Source organism: Sardina pilchardus, chromosome 10 (assembly GCF_963854185.1).
Source record: "Sardina pilchardus chromosome 10, fSarPil1.1, whole genome shotgun sequence".
Classification (NCBI taxonomy): Eukaryota; Metazoa; Chordata; class Actinopteri; order Clupeiformes; family Clupeidae; genus Sardina; species Sardina pilchardus.
The window spans coordinates 34498536-34508099 of NC_085003.1; the positions used below are offsets into that span (position 1 = coordinate 34498536).

The 9564-nt window shown below is 52.9% G+C and overlaps 1 protein-coding gene across 8 annotated transcripts in view; it reads left to right on the plus strand.

Moving 5' to 3' along the window:
• The first annotated feature begins 2878 nt into the window (after nt 1-2878).
• dgkzb (diacylglycerol kinase, zeta b) overlaps nt 2879-9564 on the plus strand; it is an 80058-nt gene continuing 73372 nt past the window's right edge. For all 8 annotated transcript variants that reach the window (XR_009940451.1, XM_062548120.1, XM_062548124.1 and 5 more), the window contains exon 1: nt 2879-3134. Coding sequence is in view for 7 of the 8 variants with exons in the window: in XM_062548125.1 (XP_062404109.1) it covers nt 2908-3134 (227 nt within the window). In the remaining variant the exon portion in view is untranslated. The remainder of the gene's footprint in view (nt 3135-9564) is intronic.

Sequence of the window (9564 nt, forward strand, 5' to 3'; positions counted from 1 at the left end):
TCCTGTAAGGAGAGGAGGAGGAGGTGTGTTCCTGTAAGGGGAGGAGAGGTGGAGGTGTGTTCCTGTGAGGAGAGGAGGAGGTAAAGAGGTGTGTTCCTGTAAGGGGAGGAGGTGTGCTCCTGTAAGGAGAGGAGGAGGAGGTGTGCTCCTGTAAGGAGAGGAGAGGAGGAGGTGTGTTCCTGTAAGGGGAGGAGGTGTGCTCCTGTAAGGAGAGGAGGAGGAGGTGTGTTCCTGTAAGGAGAGGAGAGGAGGAGGTGTGCTCCTGTAAGGAGAGGAGAGGAGGAGATGTGGAGGTGTGCTCCTGTAAGGAGAGGAGGAGGTGAAGAGGTGTGTTCCTGTAAGGAGAGGAGGAGGAGAGGAGGAGGTGTGTTCCTGTAAGGAGAGGAGGAGAGGAGGAGGTGTGCTCCTGTAAGGAGAGGAGGTGTGTTCCTGTAAGGAGAGGAGGAGGAGAGGAGAGGGTGTGTTCCTGTAAGGAAAGGAGAGGAGGAGGTGTGGAGGTGTGCTCCTGTAAGGAGAGGAGAGGAGAGGAGGAGGTGTGCTCCTGTAAGGAGAGGAGAGGAGAGGAGGAGGTGTGCTCCTGTAAGGAGAGGAGGAGGTGTGGAGGTGTGCTCTTGTAAGGAGAGGAGAGGAGGAGGTGTGGAGGTGTGCTCCTGTAAGGAGAGGAGGAGGAGAGGAGGAGGTGTGCTCCTGTAAGGGGAGGAGGGAGTGAGATTATGAGCTGAAAGGAGGTGAGAGGAGTGTTCTTGTAGTACTTGGTGTGTGTGTGTGTGTGTGTGTGTGTGTGTCTCCCTGTGTCTCCCTGCAGTTGTGTGTGTGTCTCTGGTGTGGCGTGGGTTTCAGCATCTTTATGTAAAGAGTGTGTGGGAGGGATGTGTGTGTGTGTGTGTGTATGTAAAGAGTGTGTGTTTGTGTGTGTATGTAAAGAGTGTGTGTGTGTAAAGAGTGTGTGTGTGGGAGGGATGCCTCAGCGCAGTGCAGCGCAGAAAAGTAGCGGAGCCTGTGGAGGGTCAGAGCAGCGCGTGGCTCCGGTCACACACACACACACACACACACACACACACACACACACACACACACACCGCAGCGCCACAGCATTTCACAGCTACACTGCTTGGAAGGAGCCGCAGAGGATCAGAACCAAGCCAGCCTCAGGGCTTCAGGCTGTGTTCCGGCTGTGTTCCGGCTGTGTTCCGGCTGTGTCTCGGCTGTGTCTCGGCTGTGTTCCGGCTGTGTTCCGGCAGCCACGGGGTGGCTGTGGTGAGCTGCCGCTGTGCTCCTCCATAGGGTCTCTCTGGGTTTGGGCTCCTCCATAGGGTCTCTCTGGGTTTGGGCTCCTCCATAGGGTCTCTCTGGGTTTGGGCTGCTCCATAGGGTCTCTCTGGGTTTGGGCTCCTCCATAGGGTCTCTCTGGGTCTGGGCTCCTCCATAGGGTCTCTCTGGGTTTGGGCTCCTCCATAGGGTCTCTCTGGGTTTGGGCTCCTCCATAGGGTCTCTCTGGGTCTGGGCTCCTCCATAGGGTCTCTCTGGGTTTGGGCTCCTCCATAGGGTCTCTCTGGGTTTGGGCTCCTCCATAGGGTCTCTCTGGGTTTGGCTGCTGTGTGTCTGTGCTGTCCAGTCTGGAGTTTGTGTGAGGACTCTTGTGTCCTCCTGGCTGCTCTGCCTCAGTGCTGATAGCTGCCAACAGGTGGCACTGTTCTGCTCTCCTACTTTGGACCAATGGGGAGGGCCGTGGGGGAGGGCCGGAGCCGAGCTGGACCAATGGGGAGGGCCGTGGGGGAGGGCCGAGCCGAGCTGGTGAGAGCGAGCGCTGGAGAGATGAGGGAGATAAAAGTGAGTGTGATTGAGTGTGAGAGAGACAGAGCGCTCGTGAGCAACACAGAACACACACACTGAGAGCTGAGCAGCGCTGCCACTAACCAACGAGGCAAGTTTCCAGACGCCTATTGGGTCCTGAGATGGCAACTTCATGAGGGTTTGACACTTCCTGGATTGTTGCACAGATTGAGTGTGTGCTGGTGTGTGTTGTGTCCAGCCAAGGGACACTGAGAGGAGCAGGACGAGGCCGGAGGGGTCGGAACACACTTGGGCTTCAGGAAGTAGAGATCGTCTGAGTGTGTGTGTGTGTGTGTGTGTGTGAGTGAGTGTGTGTGTGTGTTTACTCTCTGGGATGCAGCGAGAAGTTTGCTGCCCAGGGCTCAAATAACACTCCACTTCCTGGAGCAGTGAGGGCTCGGCTGAGAGGGAGTGTTTACGAGAGAGTGTGTGAGTGTGGGCGCGCGTGTGTGTGTGTGTGTGTGTGTGCCTTATGTGAGGGGCCGCAGTAGAAGGCTGTAGATGTTTATTTATTTGATTTCTTTTTTATTCGAGTTTTACTCAGTTAAAGTTAAAAGAGTAGAGATGCGGCAGACTTTAGCACTGTAAGTGTGTTGCCTCTTGTTGCTTGATGAGGGAGTAGAGAGCTAGTTTAGTCTCTTGTTGCTTGATGAGGGAGTAGAGAGCTAGTTTAGTCTCTTGTTGCTTGATGAGGGAGTAGAGAGCTAGTTTAGTCTCTTGTTGCTTGATGAGGGAGTAGAGAGCTAGTTTAGTCTCTTGTTGCTTGATGAGGGAGTAGAGAGCTAGTTTAGTCTCTTGTTGGTTGGCGTCTGCGGGGGTGTGTGATGTTTTAGTGAGGGGGGGGTGATGTTTTTGTGAGGGGGGGCCTCTGATATGGATTTTTGCCCCTCTGCCTGGAGTTCTGTGAGTCCAGGGACTTGGGTGAACGGCTTGGGGCATTTTGGCTGGTGAGGGGGGGAGGGGGGTAGGAGTGTCCACTGGTGAAGAGTGTGTGCTGGGGGGGGGGACTGGTCGGGAGTGTGTGTGTGTGTGTGGGGCGGGTAACTGGTCAGGAGTGTTTGTGTGGGGGGGGGCATGTCCAGTATGGAGGCTGGAGAGGACGTAGGAGGGGGGGCCACCCCTGATGCCCTGCCGGACGGAGTGGAGTCCGGCACCTCTGACTCCGCCTCCTCCTCCTGCTCGGACCTCTCTGTGGCCGTCACCACGGTAACCAGCGGAACCACTGATGCCAACGATGCCAACGATGCCAGCGCTGCCCACACCAGCCGCGGATTCACCGGCCTGCGCCTGTTCGGACGGAGGTGAGTGACCCTTACTCCGGGAGCGCACAACACCGTGTGAGTGACCGTTACAGTGTGAGTGACCGTTACACCGGAGTGTGCGGAGATTTGATCTTTTGTCTTTTGACTCCGCCTGTGGCCATATGCAGCACCTGTGGAGGCTGTATAGATGTGCGCGCATTCCTACACTGCAGTGAGCTACACACCCACGCCTCCACTCACACAGATCCCTTCTGAAGGGGAGCCGGGTGTGTGTGTGTGTGTGTGTGTGTGTGGGGGGGGGGGTTCTCTCCAGCAGATCAACTCTATCTGAACTCTGTTAAAAGTGATCATTTTGCTTTTGTTCCCCTCTAAACATCGGTCCATTTTCTTTGTAATGTGTTTCCTCACCTATAAGTGGATTTGAGCTAAAAGTGCATATGTGGACGTAATCGTGCGCTGATATTAATGGGTCTCTCTGGAGGAGCCCTAAATAGCGCGGCCTGATGGATTGGAGGAGAAATTAATTACGTGCTATAATTACGGGCCTGCTGGGAGCGCACAGCCCCTCCGTGATCTGGGCATGCTCAGTCCGCTCTCTTCACTCCCTCCTCTGACTCTGCTAACCCACACCCGGTTTCACCCCCCTCACACACATACCCACCCCCCCACACACACTCACCGCCCTACACACTCACCCCCCCACACACACTCACCCTGCCCCCCTCCCCACTCACCCCCCCCCCCCCTTCACCCCCTCCCCACTCACCCCCCCTCCACCCCCTCCCCACTCACCCTGCCCCCCTCCACACTAACCTGTTCCACAGCAGGTGTCTCAGCTTTCCTCTAAACCGTGCACTCTTTGGAGTGCCCTTAGGTGCTCTTTGGAGAGCTTTGGGGGTCAGATCTGGGGTCAAGGCTGAGGTCAGGGTCAAGTTTAGGGCTAGGGCTAGGGTCAGGGCTAGGGTCAGGGCTAGGGTCAGGGCTAGGGTCAGGGCTAGGGCAAGGGTTGCTTCCTGACCTATAAAGGTGTAAGATGGCGCTAGAACTAATTTTAGCCTCCAAACAAAACCTCCTAATTTCACCCCTTTTAAATGCCTTACTTTTGACCTTAAATCCTTCTATAACGAAGTAGTTTAAATATAAATGTTTGTAGATTGCGGTTGATTAAGAAGAAATCGAAGATAAGGAGAAAAGCCCTTTCATCTCCCACATTAATCAAGGAATCCTGAATTCTCACCTTAAAACAAGATCAAGATGTGTCCTCAAATTGGCTTTCATTACCCCATGAATCACAACAAATAAAGGGAACCTCTGACTTGACACCTTAAATGTTTTGGAGATTAACTGGCCAAACGAAGGGCCTGCTTTACAATGGAAGGCCTTTGGTATGTTTTCAGGGGTAATTTGATATAAATGAAGTGGTTTTGGTATGTTAACCCTAACCATTCCCCAACCATTACACAACCACTCCCCAACCATCATACAGCAAACCATTCCCCAACCATTACACAACCACTCCCCAACCATCATACAGCAAACCATTCCCCAACTATTACACAACCACTCCCCAACCATCATACAGCAAACCATTCCCCAACCATTACACAACCACTCCCCAACCATTATACAGCAAACCATTCCCCAACCATTACACAACCACTCCCCAACCATCATACAGCAAACCATTCCCCAACTATTACACAACCACTCCCCAACCATCATACAGCAAACCATTCCCGTCTCCAACACCATCTCAGAGCGAACTATTCTCTCATCTGGCAGGAGCACGTTGTAAATGGGTCAAGTTTTAATGCAGTGTGGATTTCCTGTGGCAGAGAATACAGCACAGTTGGCCTGAGCGCATTAGTGTAATAATAATCTTTAGGGTCTCGTGTGTAAACAGAGGTGTCTAGTGGCTTTGTGAATAGTGTGCGTCTTGTGTGTTAACGGAGGTGTCTAGTGGGTTTGTGTGAAGCTCTCTAGAGATCTCTGAGGTGCAAAGTAGTTTGTGTGAAGCTTGTGTTGACTGAGTTAGGGATAACTAGCTCCTGGGGTGTAACGTACTGTAGTGTGTGTGTGTGTGTGTATGTGTGTGGGTAAGGGTTAACTAGCTCCTGGACTTCCCTCGGCTGGGTTAACAGGGTATTGCGCGCGCGCGCGTGTGTGTGTGTGTGTGTGTATGTGTGTATGTGCATGTGTAGAGTGGTGGTAGTGTAGTGGTTAAGGAGCTGGGCTAGTGTGTAGTGTAGTGGTTAAGGAGCTGGGCTAGTGTGCAGTAGTAGTGTAGTGTAGTGGTTAAGGAGCTGGGCTAGTGTGCAGTAGTAGTGTAGTGTAGTGGTTAAGGAGCTGGGCTAGTGTGCAGTAGTAGTGTAGTGTAGTGGTTAAGGAGCTGGGCTAGTGTGCAGTAGTAGTGTAGTGTAGTGGTTAAGGAGCTGGGCTAGTGTGCAGTAGTAGTGTAGTGTAGTGGCTAAGGAGCTGGGCTAGTGTGCAGTAGTAGTGTAGTGTAGTGGTTAAGGAGCTGGGCTAGTGTGCAGTAGTAATGTAGTGTAGTGTAGTGTAGTGTAGTGTAGTGTAGTGGATAAGGAGCTGGGCTAGTGTGCAGTAGTAGTGTATTGTAGTGGTTAAGGAGCTGGGCTAGTGTGCAGTAGTAGTGTAGTGTAGTGTAGTGTAGTGGTTAAGTAGCTGTGCTAGTGTGCAGTAGTAGTGTAGTGTAGTGGCTAAGGAGCTGGGCTAGTGTGCAGTAGTAGTGTAGTGGTTAAGGAGCTGGGCTAGTGTGCAGTAGTAGTGTAGTGGTTAAGGAGCTGGGCTAGTGTGCAGTAGTAGTGTAGTGTAGTGGTTAAGGAGCTGGGCTAGTGTGCAGTAGTAGTGTAGTGTAGTGGTTAAGGAGATGGGCTAGTGTGCAGTAGAAGTGTAGTGTAGTGGATAAGGAGCTGGGCTAGTGTGCAATAGTAGTGTAGTGTAGTGTAGTGGTTAAGGAGCTGGGCTAGTGTGCAGTAGTAGTGTAGTGGTTAAGGAGCTGGGCTAGTGTGCAGCAGCAGTGTAGTGGTTAAGGAGCTGGGTTAGTGTGCAGTAGTAGTGTAGTGTAGTGGTTAAGGAGCTGGGCTAGTGTGCAGTAGTAGTGTAGTGTAGTGGATAAGGAGCTGGGCTAGCGTGCAGTAGTAGTGTAGTGTAGTGGTTAAAGAGCTGGGCTAGTGTGCAGTAGTAGTGTAGTGTAGTGGTTAAGGACCTGGGCTAGTGTGCAGTAGTAGTGTAGTGGTAAAGGAGCTGGGCTAGTGTGCAGTAGTAGTGTAGTGTAGTGGTTAAGGAGCTGGGCTAGTGTGCAGTAGTAGTGTAGTGTAGTGGTTAAGGACCTGGGCTAGTGTGCAGTAGTAGTGTAGTGGTAAAGGAGCTGGGCTAGTGTGCAGTAGTAGTGTAGTGTAGTGGTTAAGGAGCTGGGCTAGTGTGCAGTAGTAGTGTAGTGTAGTGGTTAAGGAGCTGGGCTAGTGCGCAGTAGTAGTGTAGTGTAGTGGTTAAGGAGCTGGGCTAGTGTGCAGTAGTAGTGTAGTGTAGTGGTTAAGGAGCTGGGCTAGTGTGCAGTAGTAGTGTAGTGTAGTGGTTAAGGAACTGGGCTAGTGTGCAGTAGTAGTGTAGTGTAGTGGTTAAGGAGCTGGGCTAGTGTGCAGTAGTAGTGTAGTGTAGTGGTTAAGGAACTGGGCTAGCGTTCAGTAGTGTGTGTGTGTGTGTGTGTGTGTGTAGGGTGGTGGTAGTGTAGTGGTTAAGGAACTGGGCTAGCGTGCAGTACTGTGTGTGTGTGTGTGTGTGTGTGTGTAGTAGGGTGGTGGTAGTGTAGTGGTTAAGGAACTGGGCTAGCGTGCAGTATTGTGTGTGTGTGTGTGTGTGTGTGTGTGTAGTAGGGTGGTGATAGTGTAGTGGTTAAGAAACTGGGCTAACGTGCAGTAGTGTGTGTGTGTGTGTGTGTGTGTGTGTGTGTGTGAGTGAGCTGGGCTAGCGTGCAGTAGCCTGAAAGTTGTGGGTTCAATTCCCGGCTTCCCCCGTTGTGCACTTGAGCAAGACACTTAACCCCAAGTTGCTCTGGGGACAATGGAATCCCCTGTAATATAGAGCGTGTGTGTGTGTGTGTGTGTGAGTGTGTGAGTGTGTGAGTGTGTGTGTGTGTGAGTGTGTGAGTGTGTGAGTGTGTGAGTGTGTGAGTGTGTGAGTGTGTGAGTGTGTGTGTGTGTGTGTGTGTGTGTGTGTGAGTGTGTGAGTGTGTGTGAGAGTGAGAGAGAGAGAGATGGGACAGCAGACTGAGCCTCTGCCTGTTCTCAGCTGGCTAGCGTGATGGTGTCCTAAAGCGCTCTCATCCAGTACTGCTACACATCAGTGCTGCTACACATTCAGAGCACTGGTGTGGGTGACTCTCTTTGTTTTGGGCCTTTCTGCCTTTAATGCCACAGGACAGAGAGGAGGTGACAGGAGAGAGAGGAGGTGACAGGAGGAGGTGACAGGAGAGAGAGGAGGTGACAGGAGAGAGAGGAGGTGACAGGAGGAGGTAACAGGAGAGAGAGGAGGTGACAGGAGAGAGAGGAGGTGACAGGAGGAGGTGACAGGACAGAGAGGAGGTGACAGGAGAGAGAGGAGGTGACAGGAGGAGGTGACAGGAGAGAGAGGAGGTGACAGGAGAGAGAGGAGGTGACAGGAGAGAGAGGAGGTGACAGGAGAGAGAGGAGGTGACAGGAGGAGGTGACAGGAGAGAGAGGAGGTGACAGGAGAGAGAGGAGGGCCACAGGAGAGAGAGGAGGTGACAGGAGGAGGTGACAGGAGGAGGTGACAGGAGAGAGAGGAGGTGACAGGACAGAGAGGAGGTGACAAGAGAGAGAGGAGGTGACAGGAGAGAGAGGAGGTGACAGGAGAGAGAGGAGGTGACAGGAGGAGGTGACAGGACAGAGAGGAGGTAACAGGAGAGAGAGGAGGTGACAGGAGAGAGAAGAGGTAACAGGAGGAGGTGACAGGAGAGAGAGGAGGTGACAGGAGAGAGAGGAGGTGACAGGAGAGAGAAGAGGTGACAGGAGAGAGAGGAGGTAACAGGAGAGAGAGGAGGTGACAGAGAGAGAAGAGGTGACAGGAGAGAGAGGAGGTAACAGGAGAGAGAGGAGGTGACAGAGAGAGAAGAGGTGACAGGAGAGAGAGGAGGTAACAGGAGAGAGAAGAGGTGACAGGAGAGAGAAGAGGTGACAGAAGAGAGAGGAGGTGACAGGAGAGAGAAGAGGTAACAGGAGGAGGTAACAGGAGAGAGAGGAGGTGACAGGAGAGAGAAGAGGTAACAGGAGGAGGTAACAGGAGAGAGAGGAGGTGACAGGAGGAGGTGACAGGAGAGAGAGGAGGTGACAGGAGAGAGAAGAGGTGACAGGAGGAGGTGACAGGAGAGAGAGGAGGTGACAGGAGGAGGTGACAGGAGAGAGAGGAGGTAACAGGAGAGAGAGGAGGTGACAGGAGGAGGTGACAGGAGAGAGAAGAGGTAACAGGAGAGAGAGGAGGTGACAGGAGGAGGTAACAGGAGAGAGAGGAGGTGACAGGAGGAGGTGACAGGAGAGAGAGGAGGTGACAGGAGGAGGTGACAGGAGAGAGAGGAGGTGACAGGAGAGAGAGGAGGTGACAGGAGGAGGTGACAGGAGGAGGTGACAGGAGAGAGAGGAGGTGACAGGAGAGAGAGGAGGTGACAGGAGAGAGGCGGTGGAATGGGAGGTGACCCTGGTCCTGTGGACCCAAGTGAGCCGGGTCACAATGGAACACGAGTCCCCGTGGGCCGCACTGGACTGTGGTCTGGACGCTGCAGCAGTGGAGTGGGCCGTGCTGCTCCTCAAACCCGCGGCGCCTGGAGCGCTCGTTAGCCTGTGAAGTGATGTGGACGTTAGCTGTGTTCCGTGATGTGGTCGTTAGTGTTCCGTGATGTGGACATTAGCTGTGTTCCGTGATGTGGACGTTAGTGTTCCGTGATGTGAACGTTAGTGTTCCGTGATGTGGACGTTAGTGTTCCGTGATGTGGACATTAATGTTTCCGTGATGTGGACATTAGTGTTCCGTGATGTGGACATTAGTGTTCCGTGATGTGGACGTTAGTGTTCCGTGATGTGGACGTTAGTGTTCTGTGATGTGGGCATTAGCTGTGTTCCATGATGTGGACGTTAGTGTTCCGTGATGTGGACATTAGCTGTGTTCCGTGATGTGGACGTTAATGTTCCGTGATGTGGACGTTAGTGTTCCGTGATGTGGACATTAGCTGTGTTCCGTGATGTGGACATTAGCTGTGTTCCGTGATGTGGACGTTAGTGTTCCGTGATGTGGACGTTAGTGTTCCGTGATGTGGGCATTAGCTGTGTTCCGTGATGTGGGCATTAGCTGTGTTCCGTGATGTGGACGTTAGTGTTCCGTGATGTGGACGTTAGTGTTCCATGATGTGGACGTTAGTGTTCCGTGATGTGGACGTTAG